We start from the raw sequence: 26852 nt of genomic DNA on the forward strand, positions 1-26852 counted from the left end.
GTGTATGAATGTATAAATACAAAATTATGTTTTTATCTATATGTGTATGTATGGCTCAATAAAATATTTGTAAAAAACCGAACCAACCGAACCGAACCAAACCGTATTAGTTTGATTTGGTTTGGTTCGGATTTTTTTTAAAAGCCAACCGAACCAAACCGCACTATTTTTTCTCTTGCAGTTCGGATGATTTTTTTCATCAAAACCGCCCAAACCGCACCGCGAGCACCCATAATCCTCTGAAATAAGCAATTTCAACAACCATTATCACACGGAAAAGTATAAGTGATATCTAAACGCTGAACAAAACAACCGATTCTTAGAGGAACTATTAGCTATTGACCATTGTTTAAGACAACGTAACAATAAAGCAAGTTTTCTGAATGCGTAAGTGCGAGAAAAGTGTAGCTAAACTACTCCTTTGCTAAAAGATACTAGTAACCCACAAATGACAATAAAAAATAGAAACAGAGTAGACAATAGACATAGTAGCTGCCAACTAAATCAAATTAACAAAGTCAAAGTGAATGAGTCTTCGCCCGTCCCACTAAAATAAAGTGCCGTCCGTCCATCACCCTTCAACTTCAACCCAACGGTCACAAAACATAGAACGAATCAAACAAACAGCGAGTCCTACGTTGTTCTGTCCTGTCCCGTGAAGCCGTCTTTGATTCTCACCACAGTTTCCCGCGTCACCCTTATTCTTTTCTTTTCTTCCCTCCCACTCCTTCTCCTAACAACAACCTTCAAATTTTTTCATAACAACCTCATTCTCCTCAAATTCAATATTCCCAACCATGTCCCTCTTCTTCTTCCTCCTTCTCTTCTCCCCTTTTCTCACCCCCTCTTTTTCCCAAACCCCCCCTCTCAAAGGCTTCCTCATCAACTGCGGTTCTTCATCAAAAACCATCATCAACAACCATTCATGGCTTCCCGATTCAACCTTCATCTCATCAGGCACACCGAGAAACATAACCTCCTCAGTTCTAATTCCATCTCTCAAAACGCTTCGTTCTTTCCCTCTCCAAGTCAAAAAACACTGCTACAATATTCCGGTGTATCGCGGCGCAAAGTATCTGATTCGGAGTACTTTTTTCTACGGAGGAGTCAACGGTCCTGATCACCCTTCGCCGCCTGTGTTTGATCAGATCGTTGACGGGACTCTGTGGACCGTGGTTAATACTACGGAGGATTATGTTAATGGAAATTCAACTTTTTATGAAGGGGTTTTCTTAGCTAAGGGAAAGTTTTTGACTTTTTGTATTGGGGCTAATAGTTATACGGACTCTGATCCGTTTGTATCTGCTTTGGAGTTTTTGATTCTTGGGGAATCACTTTATAATACTACTGATTTCAAGAATTTTGCTATTGGTTTGGTTGGTAGACACAGCTTTGGTTACTCCGGTGCACCTATTAGGTTGGTGAGATCATTATCATTTGGTTATTAATGTATTTGTCTGCTAACTTTTCTCTCTAGTTTTTGGTAACCTATGCTTAAGGTTTTAAATAAAGGCCGCGCTCGCGTAAAGACTTTTGCAATATCAGTTGGTGCTGATTGCAGTCCTCGGTCATCAGAGTTTGAATTAGCCATAATTTGTTTTTTATCTAAAAAATGGTGAATAATGTTATCGGTATCGGCATCTTCCGAATATCGTTTTGTCGCAACCATTTTTATGGCAGCAGACCGTTTTTTAAAACCTTGACTATGCTATTATTCTTTTTGAGGGTTTGACCCTGAAATTCTCCTCCATGGTAGAGTATTTTAGTCTCTAAAATTGAAGAGATTTCAAAATGATCTGTTTGGAATAGGTTATGACACTTCCACAAGGTGTTTTTAACTTATTTCTACAAGTTTTCAATGATAAAATCTTTAGATGTGACTAAGGGTTAGTATGAGTTGGCTAATTTGAATTTATCTACCATTTTCAAGACTGTTTGGAATAGCTTATGACTTTTTCTAAGCTGTTTTCAACTTATTTTTATAAGCTTTTTAGAATAGGAACCTTTAGAAGAGATAGAGACTATTGTGAATGACCATGTCATAGGTTACATCATATGAGATACTTGAAGAAGTTTATGTGGATTGATTACTTTCATAACATAAACTTAATGTTAAATGTTGAAGTTGTATTGGATTTACATAGTTTTATTTTCTTTTTTAACAAATTCATTTCATGCTTGTTCAATTTTTTAAGTCATATGTAATTTCGGTTTTGTGATTTTTTTTGTTGTTATTAGGTATCCTGATGATCAATTCGACCGTATTTGGCAGCCATTTGGGCAGAGTAATTCAACCAAAGCAAACACTGGCAATGTTTCTGTTTCTGGCTTTTGGAATCTTCCACCTTCAAAGGTATTCGAAACACATCTAGGATCGGATCAATTAGAGTCCTTGGAACTGAGATGGCCTACAGCATCACTTCCAAGCTCCAAATACTACATTGCTCTATACTTTGCTGACAACACTGCTGGATCAAGAATTTTTAACATAAGTGTAAATGGTGTACATTATTACCATGATTTGAATGCGATCCCATCCGGTGTTGTTGTCTTTGCCAACCAATGGCCTCTTTCTGGTCCTACAACAATAACTTTAACTCCTTCAGCTAGTTCATCTTTGGGGCCCCTAATTAATGCCGGTGAAATTTTTAATGTCTTGTCTCTTGGAGGAAGAACTTCTACTCGCGATGGTATAGCTTTTGATTTCATTTTTCTTTTTTTTTCGCGTGCTTGTATGTTAATCGTGAACATAAAAGGTTTTGAAAATGTGTACTTTCTATCGACAGTTATTGCTCTGGAAAGGGTCAAAAAGAGTCTTCGAAATCCTCCACTTGATTGGAGTGGTGATCCTTGTATGCCTCGACAATATTCATGGACTGGTATCACATGCTCGGAAGGATCCAATATCCGCGTAGTGACTTTGTAAGCTCAGATTTGAGTTGTTATTAGTATTATTCTGTGTAAATGAATGGCTTACTCATGGTTTCTTGTTATTTTCAGAAATTTGACGAGTATGGATCTTTCAGGATCTTTATCGCCTTTCGTTGCCAATATGACAGCTTTGACCAACATGTAGGTTCTCGGGTTTAAATGTATCAGTTCATGAAATGTAATATTTTATTTTAGTTTGATCCGGAAACCATTTATTTCCTTGTTGCAGCTGGCTTGGAAATAACAGTTTATCCGGACAGATTCCTAACCTCCGTTCACTAACGAAGTTGGAGACACTGTAAGTTTATCTTCTTAGCATAAATTCAAGTGTCTGAAATCGGAGATAACTTCAATATATTCATAGAGTTCGGTATTTGAATATTGTTATTGTGTTTTAAGGCACCTGGAAGACAATCAATTCAGTGGAGAGATTCCCTCGTCCCTAGGGAACATCGGAAGCTTAAAAGAAGTGTAAGTTCTACTTCTACCCGATATTACAACCAACTTGCTTTTCCCTTACTATTATATCTCAATTCCATTTTTTGGTAATTGATTCGCTGTAATTTGCTGTACGCAGATTTTTACAAAGCAACAATTTAACTGGTCAAGTTCCAGCAAACCTCATTGGAAAACCGGGATTGATCGTCAGGTAAATAAGTAAACCTTTTTAAATGTTGTCATCTCACGTTCTACAATTGTTAGTTTTCTGATATCTGCATATATTTATCAACAGAACTTCTGGAAATAATTTCTTGTCACCTCCAGCACCTTGAGATAAAAAGACTTTCCTTTCGTCAAGATTCTTTCGCCCTTAGATTATTCTGGATTTGGTGAAAATTCTTCATTTTCAACTTTAAACCGAAGATCGAAGTTCAATACAACCTTCTCTCGCGGGAGAGCATACAGATTTATTGTTTTGGCTTGGAGTATATACTTTCATATTGGCGGAAACGATTCGTTCAACTTTGGTTCTCAGTTCCTTGAAAATTGTAATGTTCTTCGAATTTGTATCGTTACATATCATTGTATAGTCATTATTTATTGTTTTATTGAAAAAATTTATGCTGTTTTACAAACATAAACATGTCTTTATAGATTATCACTTTTCCCATTGTGATTAAAGATAAGTCATTTAAAGTTATAGACAAAAATATTCCTTCAAAAAACATATTCCTTACAAGTCACATCTCAATGATTAGAATTTAAACTTAAGGCCATGTATCTGAACACACCTAGATTATATCCTGACCCATCTCTAAAACAAACTCTTTGTGCCATATAAAGGTAGGTTCTAATTTAGTCGGGGCTAGGCATGCCAAAATTGTTTGTACCATCAGTGTTTTAAAAATCGAACCAGCGAAATCTCCAGATCACAGCTCAACAACTTTAAATTACTCAAACTGTGACAAAATTGCGCTATGGCCATTCAAATAACTGTACTGTAAACGAAATTTACGTACCGTTTGGTTTGGCTTTAAAATATCAGTTTTTCAAAAAGATCTTACCACTTGTTATAATTGATTTAGCATTCTCTGATGAAATGTTTGTGGCTGATAGATACCCATCATCATGTGGGACTCACATGCTGAGAAACTCTGCATTCATCATGTGAAATTTCTCCTTAGCAGAAAAATGTTATTGGAATCTAGTGATGCCAATTCCAATGCAATGCATGCATAATCCAATGATTATACTAGTCAGAAAATTTACATTCTAATAATTTCTCAGATCCATTCAAATTAACACCTATTCTCTTTTCTTTTCTTTTTTGTTACAAAAATTAACACCTATTCTACACCAAGCCAACATTAACATAGTTTGTTGAAACAAAAGTAATAAAACAAATAAGCAAAAAATTAACAAACTTATTTCAAAACCCTGAGGATCAAACTTGAACTGCATAATCATTGAATAATCATTGAACTTTGAAGTTTATTACCTCTCTAATTTGCCTTTCTTAAGTGGAAATAGTGGAGGCAAAGCAGTGTTCTTCATTTGTGTACAAATTGGAACATTAACCATTGGTCTAATTCTAATAGTAGCTGATCTTGTTCTCTCCAACCCTTTCTTTATCCTCTTCACATGTTGATTCTCTTTGTTTCTCGAACCTTCTTTAGCAGCCGCGTCCCCGAGCGAGCTAGCGTTTGAAGAAGACGACGATGAAGACGACGAAGGCGATAAAGAAGAAGCTCTTTGTTTCTTCAACCTTAATAACTCTTTCCATAGAACAGTGCACTTTGGTGGCCTAGGTGATGGATCATCATCTACAAACCAATTTACTCTACTATTGTCTTCTTTGTTGTTCACTACAACTTCAATCACTTCCTCTTCATGTTCTCCTTCTTCTACTACTCCTTCTATCTCTACTTCTACGTCTTTCGCTTTCAGGTTGATCTTGTTGAGCTTCTCTAGATGTTGCATCTGCCAAAAGGGAAGGATTTTGCCTTCAAAGAAAAGTTCATCAGCTGATAGAACTTTGTTGTTGTTGGTCATACTGTTGTTTGACAGAAACTCAAACTGATCTGTGTTCTTTGTTTTTTCATGTTCTTGGTCTTTTTCTTTGTAGAGAGGATTTGGACTTATAGTGATGAAGTTGTTATCATCTAGAAACTCTGCTGAGAAAGATATTCTAGGACTTGAAGGTGCATCACTAGATCTGAGGTTAACTTGAACAGGTTCAGGTTCAAGAGAGACCATGTTAATGTTTTGACAGTACTAGAGATGAGATGAGAGGAGATTGAGAGGTTCTATTATATGCATGAGAATTGTGATGATTTATAAAAGGAGAAGAGAGTTTTTATTTTTATTTTTAAAATGTATATTTAATTATTGTTTTGTTACTTTCTTTTTTAACTTTAAGAACTATGTGATTATAAAAATGAAATGGTCTGGTTAATTTGAAACAGGTGACTTATGGTTCTGTTTAGAATATAGGGACAGCACATGGATGCCTTGGGAAGTAAAAGACAAAGCTTTTCATTAGCCATTTTCTTTTCAAGAAAATTTAGACTCTTAAATACATGTGTATCCATGCTTACTATTATGCACTCTCATACAAATGTGATGAATTTTTTATTTTTGCCAGCCAAAAATCCAAAAATCCAATAAGGCGAGACCCATTTAGTATTTTAAAGAAGGTCCAACAACCAGCTCGATCCAAGAATTAATACATTTACATGCGCAATGCATAAGGTACATTCATACTTTCCATACTCACTCTATTCTTTTTTGGACTCATTAATTGACTTGGAAGTTGGAGTGCTAACGTTACAGTTACACCTTTCGTGATCCCAACATTGGAGACTTGCAACACCACATCAAAAGTCCAACACTATAGTCCAAGTATAGTTCTGGTTTCGATCCGGAACAAAAATAAATCATACACAAGTAGTTGATGTACAATGTACATGAATACTATACTTGGATTGAGTCTAATTCAAACTTATAAAATCGGATTGTATGGTGATATTTACTTCTACTTATAAACTTATTTCATATCTCATTGGATTCGATGTGAGATTCTTTAATACACTCCCTTATGCCAACACAATTGGAGTTGTGCGTGGATATAAATGATAGTTGTACTAACTAAAACCTAGTATAAGTGACCAAACGAATCAATAGACTTTGATACCAAATTTTGAATTGAGGAAAACAAAATCTTATAAAACCGATTTATTAGGTGAAGTTTTTGATTACTTAAAACATATTTTGAGATCATATCCCATCTGATTTGATGTGAGACTCCCTCCTGGCTTTAAATTTTTCTTAGTCATAGAAAATAGTCAAGATTAAAATATAAAGTTACTTGACTTTGTTCAAGTGACTCCAGCTATATCGTCTTTGGGTGTAAGGTTACTACAATGGCCTTGCACCAGACTAAGTATTTATGTACTCACATGCTCTTAGATTTAGTATAGTACTATTGTCAATGTCACTTGAAAGTAAGAATAGTTAAATCAGAGAGAGATAGGTGGAGTTAAAGAAAGTTCTAAAACTTAAAAGATTGAAATATCTAAATAAATTTGTTTGGTTAAAAATATAACTACAAAAATTGAATTCTCTCAACATTAAAATATAGATAATAATAGCTATCAGAAACTCACACACAACTGCGAAGTATTCAACTTAAGAACTGCGAAGTATTCAACATAACAATATTAACATTTATCTGCTGAGTTATGGCTTATTTGTATTTTTAGATATCTTAAAAAGTATACTATGGTCTGTGCATTAAATAAGTGCACACATAACAAAAGATATGGAGATTACGTTATATGAAACCTTAATAAACAAATAAGCTTAAAGATTCTGTTTATTTATTAAACCTAAACTTGCTTAGTCAAAGAAAGACAGGAATAAGATTGTTAATTTGACCCCCCCTGCATGCAGGGATATAACATGGAGAAGTCCAAACCATGTGGCCACCTGACCATAATTTCTAACCATGTGACAACTGAGGTTAAAGATTGAACAAATATTCATGAAAATGACCAAAACATCCTCAAAAAAAGTTGGCCACAGCTGGTTCATAATGTTATATTTTGTATTTATAGATGAGTAATTTGTCCTAAACAAAGAAAAACCAAGTTGTGTGAATCATCTCATGTTGATGCTCTTGGAAAAGCTTTGATTAAGATTTGGTGAGGCTTTTAATTAATTTCTGACAGCTAATAAACATTGGAGTAAATCTTTCAATTATTACATATTGGCTACTTTTGTTCATAAGTACATTATCCTTGTGCCTTCAGTGGTCCTGCCTTAAGACTATTATTGAAGTCGACAATAATGTTAAGTGACAGCAGTGTAAAAAACAAAATACTTAAACATGTGATTTGTCATTAATTTATAGTACTATTAAGTCATTATGTAAATCTTTAGCAATTGCAGATTCTCCTGCCAAACTCGTTAAATTTCAGGCAAAATTGCTTATAGGGTTGAATTAGTATGTTCTGGATTGTTCGCAAGGTCTATAGTAAAAGGCTTTAGAGTGAATATCGAGTTGAAATTCTCACATAGCAAGTAGACATTCATTCTATTTAGAAGTAGACAATTCTGTCCTCCAGCGTGTCAATCAACGTTCAATTCAATATGACGGTTGCTCGCACATCACACCATCACCCATGAACAGTTTCAACCGCTCTTGATATATAAGGGTAAAATACGTCATTTCAAGTAGTTAAATCCACCCTCACTCACACATTAGTCATCATTTCTCTTTACTAATTTGAGCGTTGAATTGTTAACTTTACAAGTTTGTCCTGCTCCACTCCATCAGAAGTATCGTTCCATCGCAGTAACACACAATTGCCCCACCTCACCTTTCATTTCTGATTCCTAACCGAATAAGTCAAAAACTTGTTTATATATAAGTGTATCTATATATATTTTAAAAACCTAAAAACACTTAGTTGAAATGGTAAGAGTTTTTAAGCATGCAACAATATTAAATCTCTTGAAGGAGAGTTTTGCTGTCTATTGTGGTTCTGCCCAACTAAAGAGATACTTATTTATAAAATAAAAATAAAAAATACACAAAAATCAGATGAGACCTTATTTTGACAAGTAACATCTTTTCTCTATTCTAATACTAGTGGTTGGGCTTTATTTGCTTTAAGATTCAATATTCATAGGATTTTATCCAACATGTTATATGAAAATGGCATGTCAAGGTTTTAACCCCCTCAAGCTATTATTGTCAACAACTGAACTACTATCAGTTCTTTACAGTTAATATTTTTCACCTTTGCAGCAAATTCTTTATCTCATTCTCCCTCTCACAAGAAGCAATGATAAATAAAAAAAACTGAGTGATGGATTTTGACATGTATCACTCAAGTATGGCCCACATATGTACTAGACAACTTAGTCTGTAACAGACAAGAGTAAAGAGTTATGCAACAATAACTTAAATAGTACCTTCCAATTCAGCTATTGGGATAGTGAAGCATGTGTTTGATTTAAGAGAAATAGGGACCACACATTTGTTTTGTCTTTTTATTGCTTTGGAATTGAAACTAGTTGCACGTTTCAAGAGAGGAAAGAAAACCAATGTGGCTAAAATGTAGTACTAGGAACAAGGGACCATGAATCAATAAGGTAGTGGTAATTCTATTAAAGAAAAGATTTCATGTCAATCATAGCTGTTACTTGTAAATATAGAATGAGGAATGGGAGAAAGATTGAGTAATATGGTTTGATTTGACTAAGAGCCAAGTTAGTTTCATGAAATAAAGTGTGTTTGGATATGTTGTGTAAGGACTGATATTAGGTGAGTTTAATAATAATGTTCTTTACCAAAATTAAATGTCATTGAAGTTTTACTTTTTTAGCACCTAGCTTTGTTTTGGTTATTGTTATTTATGTTAATAAGTTCAAAGTTTATGCAGGCTTTTGATTATTTGTTAGCTTATGATAGCCTACATTGACAATTTGAACTTACCTAACCAACACTTCAAATTTTATTTGTTGGTTTTTAATAAGATTATTAGTTCATGTAAAAAATAATAATAATATTTATTGGCTTAATTTAATACTCCATTCTTCTTAAAATAAGCTAATCTATTTATAAAAAATATATTTTAAAATGTGAAATGTAACCTAGGATGAAGTTCCATCAAATCTCATATCAAATGTAAAAATATGGATTTGTTATACAATCAACACATTTATTTTCTTCACAGTAAATTTAAACAGAAGGATATAAGGCCTAGGCTTGTTTGATTCAGTTATTTTAAAATTGAATTTTATAGTGTTAGATAAATATTTCTTTTAAATTATAATTTTTTAAAATTTAAAAGAAATATTGGTTTAAACACTTTCATTTTTTTACTATAACTATCAAAATTCCAAAAAAAATTTAATTAAATATGAAACTATTTTAAATAATTTTTTAAAACAATCATTTTCGAGAAACACAATTTTTTTTAAAAAATTATGTGATTTTAATGATATTTTAATCTTTAATAATATATATTTATGTTATTGATTATTAAAATTTGTCTTTAATTTATAAAAAATTTAGTTAATTTTTTTAATAGTTAAGCAAATTATAAAACTCATTTTTTAAAATATAAAAAAACTCTTTTTTAATATTTAAAAATTATAAAAATCATTTTTTTAAATAAAAAAACTTTTTAAAACAAATGTGCCCTATAATAGTATAAAGAGAATTTTTTATTTGGATAAAAAGACAATGGTAAAGTTAGTGAATGTTCAAATGATTAAAAGAGAATTATTTTCATGGCAAAATTGAGCTCACCCTCTTCTAATTTTTTCCGTCCTACAATGAGTGACTAATTTAAAATAAAAACGTGTCTTAAAATAAATGATCAATTTTATTTTTCAATATACTTTTTTCAATTCTACTATCTAATTAATAAAAAATTTGTCATTCCGAATACATGGTAAGGAGTACTATAATAAAAACATTATTCTTTCTCTTATTTTTATACACTTTTTTAAATATGTGTGAAATGATCAACTGAATCTTGAGTGAGACGGAAAAAATATATAACTAGAATGATACCTATAAGTTCACTTGAAAAGAGGTTGTGATACTCTGATTTGATAAGAATGTCTTCAAGTAGATGTCCAACGAGTGGAGATACTCAGAATAGCTGACAATGTCTCTAAGTAGATGTCTAAGGAGTCGTAAAAAATTCTTCCACAAGTTACAAGTCAGAAATTTCGTTATGACCCTTTCATATGTGTTACGTCTAACCGAATGTGATCGTGAATATTTTCAATTAATTTGCTTAACGAGGTTGAACATTAGATATAAAAGTGTTTTAATATAGTGAATTCACCCATTGATGAATAAATATGCCCTTCAAAAGATGTAACTGCGATATGAATCTAATTTTTTTGTATGTAAGTACCCTGCCAAAATTTATCTGAGCATCATTGAATTTCAATTAAATTTTTGTGTGGCAAATTTTTCAAATAATTAAGATGATACTTACAATATTAAGACATGTAAACTCCAATCTCAATTAAATTTCTTTTTATTTTTAATATAACATTTTTTTAAATTATACGCTAAATAATACTATTTATATCACTCTAAATTTAACATATTTTATTTTTATTTGCGACTAAATGCAAATACATTAATATACTATGAAAATACTTTGATACAAAATATTATTATCTATTTTATTTATATATATTTTTAATATATATGAAATAGCAAAATTAATATTATTTTAAGAGAGATGATAATTTTATTTTAATATTTTATATGTTTTAATCTATCATTATCGGTCAATAATTTTAATTTATATATATTTCACTAAATATAAAACTTTAAGTTCTAAATAGATCAAAACCACACTTTAAACACTTGAATTATCCATGAAGGTGGATTTGGACAAAAACTCAACCATCTTCAAGTAGATTATGGAGTTAGGCTTGTTAGGAGTGTGTCACATTACACTGTCTTCTCATGTATAGTTGAACGAAACCAAACAAGAAACAAATTCCACCTACAACGGCAAGAGCCGTGAGGGGAATAAAATGAGAGAGATACTCTTTTCGGACTACGAGTATGTATCCGTTGACTCACTCATACCCTTTTCAAACTTTTATTATGTTTTGTGTTCTAGTTACAATATGATGTCAATAAGGCCAAAAATACCAAATACACTCAAGTATAAACAAATGCTCATTCACAAATAAATAATAATAAGTATAATAATGAAATGCTCACTCACTTAGAACATGCATATCCCCTTATTCATATTTTTAACTGTCTTTACACATGTCTTACACATAAACTAACTACATGCAATCAATATTTAGTTTAAAGCTTCTGTCCTCAAATTCTACAACGCTCACATGCTATGTTTGTTGAATTATTGAATAATATAAATTATATTTTTTAAATTAAAACCATATATTGAAGGAAAACCAAAAATGTGGTATTGAGAATGTTGGACCAAATATGTATGGTTTCAATAAAAATAATTTTTATTTGGGGAGTTTTAATGATGACAGTAAAATTAAGAACAGATGATACTTAAATATATTTGTTTTTATGCGTAAAATTATTTGCAATAATACAGGAAATAGATTTATGATCATATGTAATAGAGTCAACGAGTTTAACTATATTGTCATTTGTACTTAGATATAAGAAATGATCATCTGTGTCCAAATAGAGGAAATGGTCATTTGTCCACAAAAAGAAGTGATCATATATGCTGAATTCAACAAGGTTGACCAACTATACCTCAAAGCAAGAAATGATCATCTGTATTCAAAGAATGTGACATGTGAATCCAGATGACGAAGACATGTTATATTGTATCGTCATAGAAAATGTTCTCTCAAGAATCACATAATGACAAATATATCAATACAAAGAATGAAATGATAAGGATTTCATACCTGTAGTAAAATTTCATCAGCTTTTTTCTAACAGGCAAAAGATTTGCAAGGACAATTAACTGGAAAATTAAAATTCAAAGGCCTATATAAATGAAAAATTCTAATGGTGAATGTAGTACAACCACAACCAACATATTGTACTATTGTTGTATCACATAAAAATATTCAGAATATTTGTCTTCTTTGCAAAACATTTTGATATTAGCAAGAACAAACACATAACACAATTGCTCTTTAATTCATGATTCTTTCATAGGAAAGTTAAACATTTATAATCAAATTATATTGAGTTTACCACTCCGTGTGAGTTGTTGGAAACAAACGTCTTTTGTAATTTCTCAAGTTCTATAGTGTGAGGCAAGCAAGTCCTCTCTAGAGTGAGGCAAAAAAATCCTTAACACTTTGTTTAAGAGTTTGAAGGGGAGGAAGAATAGTGCTTTTTAAAAAATGGAAGGATTAGTGAAAATTATGAAGAGACTTGTGTGGATAGGTTTTGTGGGGTTTATTTGTATTCACAATACAAAATGCCCCTAGTTTGGAATAACTAAAAAATAGTATTGGATGAGGGGTTTAGATGGCTTAGATAAATGGTTAAAATATAATATATGTTATTATAATAATATTCTGAAAATTAAAAATATGTTAATGATAAATATTCATTCATCATTTTATACAAAATCATTCTTTTAAAAATATTATTTTCTCATTTTTTTCAAATTCTTTTTTTCGAAAGCTCTTCCTTCCCCCTCCTTTTCCCAACTCGTAAACAGAACCTTAAGGTTTAAGGAAAAGAAGTCCCTACAATTGTAAGACAATATAGTTATCTAGTGTGAAAAAAGAAATAAATATGACTAGTATTTCTTAGTGGTTGTCTATAATCAAATGTGATTGTAGTGAAAATCTTTCTAGTGTGAGAGGATTGAGTAAGTCTCTAGTTAATGTGTATTATTCTGTTCCCTATTCTTTTTACTTTCGATTATGCTTTATGCTTGAGATTATAATAAATAAAAAATTTAAACCAACATAACTCAAACCCCTCATTTTTTTGTGTTTTTCTCACCTTCAGTTTGCATCATAATATCGATTTCTTATTTCAACACTTAACTGTGTAAGATAAAAATAGGGCAAAAATAGTTTTTTTGGTCCTTTAAGTTTACCTCGGGACCCATTTTGGTCCCTTAAGTTTAAAAGTATTAAATTGATCCTTTAATTGTTCAAAAAGGTCCACGTTTATCCTTTCAGTCCGTCTTGTTAGTCAAAATCAATGTGTTCATATATGTGACAGACAAGTCCGTTACATGTGGCAGACACGTCCTATTTGCAATGTTAAAAGTTAATACCACTTAAAGAATTTAAAATTCTGGATCTGAAACTTTACAAAAATACAAAACAACATTGATAGCAAATTAAAAATCAAAACTTTAACCTTTTTCAACCTTCTTCGGTGACGTTCCATTCACTTTGATTATCAAGATTTAACATTGAATCTCATGTTCTTCAACCTGGCTTCATATTCACTGAAAAAGTGGTGTTGTTATTCAACCTGGGTTCACGTTATGAAGAACTGGGTTTGGGGATGAAGCTAAAAAAATGGTGTTGTCCGAATCAGAAGCACCATCGCCACCGACGAAAGAGAAAAGTAGCAGAAGAAAGGACACTAGTTTAAGCAAAAACTCAAATCTCTAACAAGTTTTTTCCAATTTCAAACACAAAAAAAGCATTTATACTCACCATTATTAACTAACAAATATCTTAACTATCAGGAACACCAACTAAAATCTAAGCAAAAACGTTTACAACATCAGTGATTGATTTAAAATGGAACTAGGGATTTTGTAGCAAGACTAACCATTTTCTTCAATTGATCTTTTACTACGATTCTCATTGTTTTTCTCTGCTAGCGCTTTCGCTATGATCAAGAGAGGTTCGACTTCAGATTATGAAACCTTCTGATGCTCCGATCAAGAGGGATCCCGTTTTTATGGATTTTGGTCAAATAAATGGATCAAACAATTTCAATTTATGTTTCAATTTCTAGAATGGGTCAAACGATTTTGGATTTCGATTTTAATTTATGTTTTTATTTTTGCAACATGAATGGATCAAATGATAGTTTATTTTCTAACGATCAGTTTTTTATAGGTGCAAGAAAGTATCCTATTTTATAAAATTGATGTCATTTTTCATAAACACGTGAAAGACCCATGTGTATTAATCACTTTTTTCCTTATTTTTCAATGTAGTGGGGTGATATTTCTTCTGACGAGCTCAATGAAGCATTGCTGATTGAAACTATATTTTTTTAGTGAAATTCCTAATCATTGTTCTTGCAAATTTCCATCTTTGCGTGACCTGCAACATGATTCAGAAAAACAAGTAGATCCCTCGAGACTCAGAAAAACAACTTGATTAAACATCTCAATTATTGTCTGAGACTCAATTTAATGTTTTAGGAAAGTAAAGTAAGAAAAGAATTGGGAAAACACATTGCATGCCAATTGTTTGATGTTTTGTTTGTTTACCTTTTACAAATAAATAAGACTTCAATTATATTTGATGTGTATATTCATTTAGAAAATTTGAAGTGGACTGGTGGTAAAGTATTATGTCTAATAACCAAGTAGACTAAGGTTCAATTCTTGCTCAAAACAGATTGTTGGGATTTTATTTTGGAATTTGTATGCCACGTAAGAAAAAATAAACGCCGCTTGTGAGAATTAGACATAAGGGACTACACTGACACTTTAAAAATTAAGGGACAAAAATGGACCCGAGGTATAGATAAGGGACCAAAAAGAGTATTTTTCCTAAAAATAATCATTGAGAAAAACATGGTTGACAGTCGAGGTTCCAACTCTAACTTTGAAAGTAATGGTAATCATTTCTTTATCTCTAAACCATTTGTATTTAATGGATATGCTTAACAATTTTCTCTATGGAAGAACAAGTTGTGTAGTTTCTTCATCTCTCAAGAAGAATATCAGTGGGATATGCTTGAAAATGGTCATAAGGTACTTGTTAATGACCAAGGAGTTTCTACAAACATAAAAGGGGTGTCACTTGAGGATAAGAAGAAGTATAAGTTTCTCCAGAAAGCAAGAAGCATTATGGTAAACACCATCTCTTTCAAGGAATTTCCTGATTACTCTACTGCTAAAATCATCTATGATTCTATTGTCAGCACCTATGAAAGAGATCGAATAGTAAAATGAGCCAAAGGTAGCCCTTTGATTCAACATTATAGTGCATGAGCTCTAGACCTTGAATAAGAGTTACACTACTATAAATCTTGGATGTATAGGGGATGGACTTGTTGGCCAATTTTATACGCTAGAAAAACCATCCTCCTTGGTATGTTCCACTGGATTAGAGAGAGGACGTGCTAATCACTACCTAACGCTAATTCTGCCTAGAAGTCAAAATCTAGACCTGAGAAATTATCATCCCACTTCCAATCACCGTCGTGATAAAACAAACATACACCCCGTGACCAAGGGAACCCAAGTAGAAAGATTACACTTCTCAATAAACAAAATACTTAGTTAAGCACCCTAGCTAAGAACAATACTTGATCTTGCTTAAAAGCTTTGATCAAGAACAACACTCAAATCTCATGCTTAAAACCTTCAAGAGTGACAACACACGTCCACCTCAATGTCTCCGAAGATACATGAGGGACATAAATAAACAGAAAACACGAAGAACTTTAAGAACTCCTAAAACAACAACCCTTATTGTTCCCACGGTTTTCCTTACAAGGAAGCTTGGTCAACTAGGTTTTCCAAGTTTCCTTTTTATAGATACTTGCAGAATGGTCTTGGACTTCAGTTTGAATCCAATCTTCTCTTTTCTCAAATAGCTGCAAAATCTTTTTACAAATTAGGAACAAAAAAATAATATCAAATATTAGCTTTCCAAAAGAATCTCGATTCTTTTTCTAAAAACAGAGACTAATCTGACTAATCAACATTTGGCCTAATCACCCCTGATTTCTTGTGCCTGTAATGATTATTTGAATATTCTAGATTCTCATACTTTTCAATCAAATCTTTCAAGGTTTAAAAACATTCTAAACTGTTAGGATGTTCTGGCATAGAATGTCACGACATTTGGCAGAATTTATGTCCACACACATAACAGCAAAACCTGTTATGACAGCAGATCATGATGTTACAATATCTTGTTCAACATCAGTTAAGACGCATGTTTTAGCAAAATTATTCCAATACAAAAACCATGAAACTAACAATCTGCCCCTTTGTAAATTTTGGCTAAAACAACCAAAACACAGTTTAGGTCCTGAAGATAAAACATATTTATATGATAACATGCAAATTTAAACACAAACTTCAAAGATATATCAGAGATTGCACAGCAGTTACACAAAAGCTCTTTGGAACATGTACAAACTGATAAGTCCATTACTTCATTTGTCATATAGAACTAGTACTCCCCCTCAAAGGGATACCAAGACAATCATGAACTACACAGATTCACACATCAAAGGCATATGCAGCCGAAGATTATTTAAACAGTCTCACATTCAACAGGATGTCAGAACATCTTGCACACATTCTTTAATCTCCAGTATTCAGTCCATAATAGCACAATCAAGCAGTATGACAGACTATCATGCTCCTCCTAAATAGTTGCAGTAGGCAACCACAATAACTACTTTTCTTAGCAATAACATAATCAAGATGTATATCAACCAACATATTGTAACATGTGTTGTAACATCAGGACAATTAAATACACTAACACTTTACTCCCCCTTTTTAGCCAAAATTTGACAAAAATAGAGTAAATGTAAACTAAATGGAAGCACAAATAACATTGCAACACACACTAGCACAGATAGAAGCACACAAGCAGTTGGAAAAACACAAGCAGTTAGAAACACACAAACAGATGGAAACACACAAGCAGTTGGAAACGCATAAATATTGCAATTAAGCAACACCCACTGTTTGGGACATGTGTTCCTGCAAACAACCCAAACTTGTAGTAATGGTAAAGGTGAGATTGGCGGATATCCAATTGGCAGCCCCAATCATGTGAAGCACAACAGACATTTTACCCTTTTTTGGCCATCCTTTCTCCTGTTTAGTTATGATCTCCTTGCAAATAGTATTATCATGATTATATTCCTAACAACCAACATATCAACTTTCAAACACACCCTCTTGGGAGTTCTTATTAGACACAACATCTTGATATTTTTCAGTGGATTCAATAGAAACAAGCTCATCTTTAGACCCATAATTTACCCCGTCTTTTAGACCATCAGTTTGCTGAGAGGATGTTCCAACATCTCAGTCAACATCAGTCCATTTCTCAACCCCATCATTAATGGATTCCATCATGACTTTAATTCTTAAGTTAAGGTCCTTAAAAGAAGTATGGGTTGTAAGACTAGTATCAACAACCTTAGTTTTCCACTCTTTTCTAGTTTTAATCCTTGCATGATTAGCCCTAGGTTGAGGTGAATGTTTTCGATAACCATATAATTTTTAGCAGAATGGTTTTATATGACCATGTTTTCCACAATACTGGCATTTCCAAGGGTGGAGCTTGGCTCTGGTATGAGTTTTGTGAAGTCTGGCAGGATGTGGTAACATTTGGTCAGACATTATGAACTAATCCTTTACTTCAGCAGGAACAAATTTTGTTACAAGGGTTTTTCTTTAATTATTGAAAGATTGGTAATTAAACCCTATACTAGTAAATATTTTACCTCTTTCCCAACTTGAAGAATTTCATCCAACACATCAGATCCATTGTTCAAAATTCTTATGGATTTGGTCATGTTTTCAAGCTTAGAAGTCAATAACGTTACCTCATTTTGAAGATCAAAGACAGTGGATAACAGTTTCTCTTTTTCAACCTGCAGTTTTGCTATGATTCTCTTGTGTTTTTCTTCTGTCTTACATACCTCTACACTTGAAAAGCCTGCTCTGACCGGAAGAATTGCCCGCTAGATGTTGCTATCTGAATATGATATTGAATACCGTACTTAAAAAGTTGTGAAAGGTAGTGTGTTGGCAGAATACTTTGCTCACCAACCAATTGAAGATTACCAAAATCCATCATATTTAACTTCCTTGATGGAGATGTTATGTACTTGAAAGCAAAAGATTGTGATGAGCCACTACCAGAAGAAGGGCCTGAACCTGGATCCCGATGGGGGTTAGTTTTTGATGGAGCTTCCAATGCTTATGGTCATGGGGTTGGTGCACTTATTATCACTCTACAAGGTTCACATATTCCTTTTACTCCAAGGATATGTTTTGATTGTACGAATAGTGTTGCTGAATATGAAGCTTGTATTCTTGGCCTTGAGGAAGCCATTGATATGAGAATCAAGAACCTTGATGTCTATGGAGATTTAGCATTAGTGATTAATCAAATCAAAGGAGAACTGGAGAATTGTCGCCCTGGATTGATCCCTTACAAAGATTATGCTAGAAGATTGTTGGCCTTCTTCAACATACTTGAGTTCCACCACTTCCCTCGAGATGAAAATCAAATGGAAGATGCTTTACCACATTGTCTTCCATGTACATAATGAACTTACACAATGAAGTACCTCAGATTACGATCAAGCGGCTTGATAGATCGGCTCACGTGTTTTCAATAGAAGTAGGATCAGATGAAAAGCCTTGGTATCATGACGTTGAACAATTTTCCCGGACTCAAGAGTACCCACTTGGGGCATCAAATAAAGATAAGAAAACTTTGAGGAGACTAGCTCATATGCGTGGATAGACACGAAGCAGACAAAGACATGTTAATGTATGAGATTCATGAAGGTTCATTTGGTATCCATGCCAATGGACATTCGATGGTTAGGAAAATGCTTAGAGCAAGTTACTATTGGTCGACAATAGAATTTGATTGCCATAAATTTGTGAAGAAGTGTCACAAGTGTCAAGTGTATGCTGACAAAATTCATGTGCCTTCAACGCTTCTCAATTTTATTTCCTCTCCATGGCCTTTCTTTTTGTGGGGCATTAATATGATTGGAATGATTGAACCCAAGGCTTCAAACGGAAACTGCTTCATTCTGGTGTCTATTGATTATTTTACCAAATGGGTAGAAGCGGCATCTTATGCTAACTTTACCAGGCAGGTTGTGATCCGATTTATCAAGAATAATATCATCTGCAGATATGATGTGTCAAGCAAGATTATCATTGATAACGGCTCGAATTTGATCGTGAAAGCTTCAAGATTGAACATCACAATTCTTCTCCTTACCGACCAAAGATGAATGAGGTTATTGAAGCGGCGAATAAGAACATCAAGAAGATCATTCAGAAGATGGTTGTTACATACAAGGATTGGCATGAGATGCTTCCATTTGCTTTACATGGATATCGTACATCCGTCCGCACTTCAACAGGGGTAACCCCTTTTTCTCTTGTTTATAGTATGGAAGCAGTACTCCTTGTCGAGGTCAAGATTCTATCATTACGAATGTTAATGGAAACCAAGTTTTCTGAGGCTGAGTGGTGTTAGAGTAGGTTTGATCAGTTGAATTTGATAGAAGAAAATGGACTGACGACTTTGTATCATAGCCAGTTATACCAAAAAAGAATGAAGCAGGCGTTTGATAAGAAGGTTCGACCTCGTGTATTCAGAGAAGGCGACCTCGTGCTCAAAAGGATCTTGTCTTTCATCTCTGGTTCTATGGGAAAATGGGCTCCAAATTTTGAAGGACCATATGTTTTAAGAAAACCTTCTCTGGCGGTGCATTAATTCTTACAACTATGGATGGTGAGGAGTTCCCACGTCTTGTGAATGCTGATGTAGTCAAGAAATACTCCGCCTTGAAAAATAAAAGTACAACTCGCTAAGTTGAAAACCCTAAAGGACGACTTAGGCAAAAATGAGCGTCTCGGTGGACTGAAAACTTGAAAATGCGGTCCAGGAAAAAGTTAGAAAAGGGGGTCAAAACTTTGTAATCATTTGTGGAGTCACTACTAGAAAATTCACTTTTAGTGACCGAAAAATTTCGATCACAGTAATGACCGAATTAGCCACCAAAATTTTATATTCATGAGCTAATTTTAAAAGGTCACTAAGTCGGTCACTAAAATAAATTAGCCACCGATTTAGAGACTAAAATTTTGTGACCGCCTATTCGGTCTCGAAAAATTGCTTTTATATACAATTTAATTTATATATAAATATTAGAGACCGAAATTTTGGTCACTAGTATTTTTTATTTTCTTTTTCTATTTTTGACCCTCTTTATTATGTTACTATTTTTTTTTAAAATTGTAATTCTCTTTCAATTTTTAATTTTTACTAAATGTTTAACTTTTTTTTATTGTTTTAACAAATAATATATTTATATAAAAATATATGTATATATGTTTAAATATAAAATATAACAATAGATGATAAGTAGTGTAGTGGCAAGGTGTTATCAAAATACGCGGAGGTCACAAGTTTGATTGATGGATATCACAACTTTTAATTTTTTTTTTGGTTGGAATGAGGGCCTAGGCCCAAAAGAAAACACAAGTACACAAAAGCAACAGACGGAAAAACAATTCCGCAAGAATCTGCTTCAAGAAGATCACTGAGTAACGAAGGCGGATCAATGTAATGTTGAAGTGCTTGATCCCTACATCCATGCTTGGCCAGACAATCAGCGCAAGCATTTGCGTTTCGAGGTACATGAGAAACGATTACCACCTCAAAATCACCCATAAGCTCCTTAATTCGACGCAGCAAACCTACACAGTCGACCATCCCCACTTTGCCATCTTCAATTGCTTTGACTACTATCATGCTGTCAGTATTGATTTCCAGAAGCCTAACACCTAACTTCCTTGCTAGCTTCAACCCCTCCACCACTACCCAAAACTCAGCTACATTAGCATTACACTGCCCTATGAATTTAGAATAACCACCTCTCCAATGACCCTTGTAATCACGCAAAAGGCCGCCGCATCCGGCTGTATTATCCGCTTTGCTCGCACCATCCGAATTAAGTTTGATCATGCTAGAATTAGGAGGCTTCCACCCAACATATTTCTGACCCCACATATCTTCTGTACTGACTTTGAACAACTTAACCGCTTGTTTATACTCTTCGCTTCGCTTCTCAATCTGCACAATAGGATCAAGGGGTCTTGCATAGTCCTCATTATGTTCTTCTAGATTACGCCATGTCCAAAGAGCATGGCAAGCGATGATCCAAGTGTTCATCCACCCCCGATTACCATCACCCGTGTAGTTTAGATTCAAGTGAATCCATTCCTCGATTTCCACTGTAAAAAACTCTACAAGAATGTCACTTGGAACCAAACTTTTCCAAATGCTCATACATTTCGCGCAATCTCGCATGGCATGCATGGTGGACTCACAAGTGCAAACTTTTAATTTGGTTTTATGAAAAAGAACACTAAAATCGGTCAATAAATTCAATCACCAATTCGGTCGCTAAATTTCGGTCACTAAATTCATTGCAAAAGCTTAGGGACTAGCACTTTTTCAACCAAAAACTAATGGTCGCTAAATCGGTCGTAAAACATTTTAGTGACCGATTTTTAAGTTTTTTAGGTCTCTAATTCGGTCATTAATAGTGAATTTTCTAGTAGCGAGTCTTGTCATTTGCTGACTACCATTATATTAATAAAGTTTGAGCCTTTATCCATTATTTACATTCTTATTTCTTTCTGCTTTACGAAATTTCATTTATTATTGATAGTAATTTTTTAAACTGAAAAGCTAAAATAAGAACAATCATGCTTTTAGAAAATTACAAAAACATTTTTTCTTTGACTTATGAATTTACCAAAAGGAATAAAAACAATTGTTCTAGTAAATGGATAAATCTAGAACTGCAGAACTTGACTTTTTCAAACATTGTTGTTCCAGTTTGAGGTACTGCGGACGTTTACATCCGGTGGAGGTGTGATATCTTATTCTCCGCAGCCTTTTTGAGACTTTTGGGTTATGAGTTTCCCCAGTTGATAAGTTCTCTCCATCTGAGCGGGTTTAACATTTGATATTTAGATTTTGAGATTGAGTTTGCACACGAAGTTTCCCTAACAGAATTTTTGTATGGATATCCTCAGCAAAGTTATCAACTTGGATATTTCTCAACAAGATTTGTATGATTTCCATCCTCAGCAGAGTTTGCAGCTTGGATATTTCTCAACAAGATTGGTATGATTTCCATCCTCAATAGAGTTGGTATGACGTGCTTTCCCTAGTTGTAACTCAAGGATGATTGGTGTTTTTTCTGACAAACATACCATGTTCTCTAATCTTCCCTTGAGAACCTTATCCTTGTGACGAGGCTTCGCTCCCCTGAAGACTTCCATCACAGTTTGATTCAGACATGCTTGGTTGAACGTTGGTGTATCTTGATTATGTTGAGTTAACCTTTGTGTTAGTTTTGGCAGCATATGCATCATATCATGCATAAATACTTAGTCATGCACGTGTTACACATAGTCGAACTTTTGTTTCGCGCTCATTTTTCATTGACCCTGTTGGTTTTATTTTCGCAGAGAATTTGTACCTTACCAAATACTCCTTTGAATTAGAAAGTCTCTTTAAGTAGAAAAAGTGTTTATCCTTTCTAATTCCCCACTAAGTACATTCTTCGTGGACGAGTAATATTTTAGTATTTTGTTTAGCTACATTTATCTGAATAGAATGATCTAGTGAGTTATGTCCTCACCAGATTCGTTCTTAATTGACAGTTTCTCTCCAGCTTGTTCTTGGATTGAACTTTGGTCCCCAACCGCTGCTTTCGGAAGCCTTTGGGAGATAGTGCATTTATTTTGCACCTTTTAAGACTTTATTGTCCGTCAGTGTTGTTACAACATTCTTGTTGATTCCTACCAGTCGGTAGTTTTACCATCAATTATGACTCGGTGATTGTTTGTCATCGATTATGACTCAGTGATGATTATTCTTTTCCTACCAGTCAGTAGTTTGCCATTGATTACAACTCGGTGACCATTGGTAGTTTTGCCATTGATTATGACTCACTGATCATTGGTAGTTTTGCCATCAATTACGACTCGGTGACCATTGGTAGTTTTGCCATATATTAAGACTCGGTGACTATTGGTTTGTTTTTCCATCAATTATGACTCGGTGACCATTATATGTTCCTTACATGTGCAAGGTGCTTTCTTCCTCCAGCAGAGTCTATCTTTTCTTTCCCTAGTGGTGTCTTGTTTTCTTCTTATGATAATCATACCCATTACATGCATTCATAAGCATCGCATGGCATCTTAGAGCCAAAAATCGCGTATTTTATATTTAAATTCCTTCAATTACGTTGAGACGAAGATTTCAATCTTCATATCATCGAATAGAAGAAATTTAAATAGGATCATCTGTCATAACTTTATTTTTTACCGTAAGAATCCTCAATCATTTTTTTTTGCATTCATACAACACATCAAGATCACAATCTTGAGAGTGATCTTTGGATTTGTGCTCATCTTGCCTTTGAGAGATCACCAAGCACCCAAGTATGATTATGTTGTGAATATTTAATTTTATACTAATCTCTAACCAAAATACAAAAATATATCTTGTTCTTTCAATGCTTTGTCCATTGTAGGTGTTGAGCGTAGTGCATTCATCTTCTCTCCTAAATTAGGGTTTTGAGGATCGACTCTCAATCAACTGGTCATCAATGGAATCTTAATGTCTTAAATTTCAAAGGAACATTCTCATAATCAAAATATCATGTCTTGAGCATATTCCAACTTTATTTGATCAAGTTTATCTCAAGATCATGTGGCTTGATTCATCCATTAAGTTGAAAAATCCACCATGGTCAGTTTGCAATTTCACTTGAAACTTGTTTTTATGAGCGAATAAAGACTCAATGTTAATCTAAATATGTTTATCAAGCTTCTAGAAGGTGATTAGTGCCTTGAAATAGACCAGTTGGCTGAGTTTTGATGGGTTGCAAATCACACTTCATCCATGTGAAGGGTGAACACGATTTGGATCAAAAGCTTATCATTCCCAACACCTCAGCATTCTATTTCATTCCATATATAAATAGGGGCCTTTCTTCATTCATATGGCAATCTTTGATAGCCAGAGAAGCGCTGCAGAACTCACCCGTCAACCTCAAAAATTCAAAAACCAATTTCATACTTCCAAAGCTTACAGCTCCAATTTTTGATCCACAAACCTTCCTTCATATCCACTGAAGCTAAAGCAATTGAAACTAAAGCAAAATCGTGCCCTAATGTGCTCAGGCCAAGTCAAGTTTCGAAGCTCTTTCACCTTACTTTGAACAGGTAGTTTGAGGCATCTATTTGCTTCACTTTTGATACCACACTGTAGTCCTTGACTTGGGGATGCTTTTTGGATGTTCAATTTTGATGAACAAGTGCATTAATCATTCGTCTTTTCAAAAATCATCTTTAAAGTTTTTCCGGATTTTCTCAAATAGAGTGAGTTACACTTTAAATAAATGTTTCACGAGGATGTGGTTGAGATCGTCTGGATGAGTCAGGTTTAAGGATACCGTTAGCACTTGATTTGGTTACAGTTTAAAAAGTCCTTTGAGAAGTCTGGGCTAGAGGTTGAAGATGGCCTACGTGTCATCTTCAATCAATGAAATTAGGCCATTTGAAATGTTTTGATTGAACTGACTTTATTTGGCTTTGTGAGCATGCTTTGACTTAGGTCCATGATGTTCCATCACTTCTGATCCCTTGGATTCGCCAGTGTGTATTAGTGAACAAGTTCCAACGCGCCTCCTTTTTTATGATTTTATTTCTTTTCTATTTTATTTTCTTAATTTGATTTTATTTAAAAAATTCATAACTCTTTTATTTTAATTCAAAAAATTATGAAAAAATACCAAAAATACTTTGAATTATTTCTAATTTTATGATAATTTTTCCACATTTTTATTTTATCATTTTATATTTTAAATATTTTATCCATTTGCTTTGTGTTTTAATTGGTTTAAAAATATTTTTAAGTGTCTTAAAATTTTGGAGATGATCCTATGATGGTCCTTGACCTAAGGTGATCTTTGGTTTGATTTTATCTGATTTTTAGATGTTTGATTTGAATTTTGGTTCTTCTTTTCTTTTAAAAATCATTTTAAAAATTTGTTTTAAATTTCTTCTTTTTTAAGACTTGATGATCCATTTGAAGAGAGTTTTTAATCTGATTTTCTCTTCCTCTTCATCTCTCTTTTCTCTTCTCTTGAATTTATGGGTATAAGTCTTGATGAACTCCTTGTGTGAAGGTTATGATTCTACTATTCCTCTAATGAATCATTAAAGATGAAGTCCCATGATAATTAAGAGAAATTCATCTGGACATGTGGTTTTGTTCATGATTTATTCCCCTTCTTCGTCTCAATCCCTTTCTTCTTTTACTTTTGATCTTGACTTTGTCAGGATCATTTTGTTTGTTGTTTTACATGTGTTGCAAGTTTTAGGAGAATGATTTTCTATATCATTTCTCAAACTTGTTCTTAAACACATAAATTGCTATTGACCAGACTCATATAGGTGCAGCTTATATATAAGTTCACTTACGATTACTTAACATAGCGCTAAATTTGTCCCGTATCAAAAAATGATCATTTGTGGCTAAAACTTATGATTGAAAATCCAAGCATGGTTGATTATTTGACTAATGGCCCAATACTTTTGAAACTTCTTGTTAGGTGGCATTGATTTTATCAATCCTCTAATGAATTTATTAATTTTGGCCTAAGTTCATGATCCCACCATCATTGATCATCCCCTCTAATAATTAACTTCTAATCACTAACTTCTAACTTCTAACTTTATCTTTGTGTTTATTTTATTATTTTACGCTTTATTTTCATCTTTAGCATTCATTCTCATATTTTGTTTGTGCTATTTTCTTTTTGTCCATTTGTACATTTACTCATGCTTGTACTTTCCTTTATCTATTTAGAATTTTACTTTGTTCTTAAGACATTAATAATCAACTTGAACTTTAAAAGACTTAAGGCTCTATATGGACTATGGTTACTATCCCTTGGCATTTTGGAGTTTCGGACCTCTTGGACTTATCATTAGGAGCCTTGTTACCTTGAGACCTCTGGACCTTGTGTTATCTTGTTTGTTATGTTTGTTTGAAGTCCTTGAAGTTTACTCCAAGGCATTGAGAACTTTGTTTGTATGCAGGTGTTATGTTTGGTATGAAAATCTTTGTGTGCTCATCTGAGGCAAGTTCATTTGAGGCAAAACCAAGATTCTTGAGACTATGCTTAAATGGGATTGTTATCTAGAGCTCTGGTTATTTTGTTTAAGTACCTTGCTTGCTATGTTGATTGAGTTAATTCCAAAGGAAGATAATGCTTATGTTGACTTTATGTCAAGTGTTGGTTAGATTGTTCTTGTCCTTAGCTTTTACTTTATGCTTTAGGATATTCTATTCATTTCCTTCCATCTTCTTTAATTTTCAAAACTTTCTCCCTCCTTTTCAAAAAATCTTCTTATGTTTGCAATCTTTTAAAGTTCTTCTGATAAACTTCATTC

The 26852-nt window shown here is 33.4% G+C and overlaps 2 protein-coding genes across 2 annotated transcripts; one reads left to right on the forward strand and one right to left on the reverse strand.

Annotated features, from left to right (window-relative positions):
- The first annotated feature begins 479 nt into the window (after nucleotides 1-479).
- On the forward strand, nucleotides 480-3981 carry LOC131643452 (putative leucine-rich repeat receptor-like serine/threonine-protein kinase At2g14440). The gene is made up of 8 exons (XM_058913667.1): nucleotides 480-1417; nucleotides 2239-2690; nucleotides 2787-2922; nucleotides 3001-3072; nucleotides 3161-3229; nucleotides 3331-3402; nucleotides 3509-3580; nucleotides 3665-3981. Exons 1-8 carry the CDS (start codon nucleotides 798-800, stop codon nucleotides 3702-3704), a joined length of 1533 nt encoding a protein of 510 aa, XP_058769650.1. The 5' UTR covers nucleotides 480-797; the 3' UTR covers nucleotides 3705-3981.
- Nucleotides 3982-4365: 384 nt separating this feature from the next.
- Nucleotides 4366-5710, reverse strand: LOC131643453 (uncharacterized). Its single transcript, XM_058913668.1, has 2 exons — nucleotides 4871-5710; nucleotides 4366-4526 (listed from the first exon to the last, which is right to left on the reverse strand). The coding sequence occupies exons 1-2, from the start codon at nucleotides 5626-5628 to the stop codon at nucleotides 4499-4501; spliced, it is 786 nt and encodes a 261-aa protein (XP_058769651.1). The 5' UTR covers nucleotides 5629-5710; the 3' UTR covers nucleotides 4366-4498.
- Between the last annotated feature and the right edge of the window lie 21142 nt (nucleotides 5711-26852).

Source organism: Vicia villosa, linkage group LG1, assembly GCF_029867415.1.
Source record: "Vicia villosa cultivar HV-30 ecotype Madison, WI linkage group LG1, Vvil1.0, whole genome shotgun sequence".
Classification (NCBI taxonomy): domain Eukaryota; kingdom Viridiplantae; phylum Streptophyta; class Magnoliopsida; order Fabales; family Fabaceae; genus Vicia; species Vicia villosa.

What these genes read in the sequence shown, in the direction of transcription:
- LOC131643452 (XM_058913667.1), top strand. Translation starts at nt 798, where the DNA reads ATGTCCCTCTTCTTCTTCCTCCTTCTCTTCTCCCCTTTTCTCACCCCC. An exon ending in AAGAACTTCTACTCGCGATG is followed by an intron (nt 2,691 to 2,786) that starts GTATAGCTTTTG and finishes TTCTATCGACAG; the next exon opens with TTATTGCTCTGGAAAGGGTC. An exon ending in ATCGGAAGCTTAAAAGAAGT is followed by an intron (nt 3,403 to 3,508) that starts GTAAGTTCTACT and finishes TGCTGTACGCAG; the next exon opens with ATTTTTACAAAGCAACAATT.
- LOC131643453 (XM_058913668.1), bottom strand. Translation starts at nt 5,628, where the DNA reads ATGGTCTCTCTTGAACCTGAACCTGTTCAAGTTAACCTCAGATCTAGT. An exon ending in AAGAAAGGCAAATTAGAGAG is followed by an intron (nt 4,527 to 4,870) that starts GTAATAAACTTC and finishes TGATGAATGCAG; the next exon opens with AGTTTCTCAGCATGTGAGTC.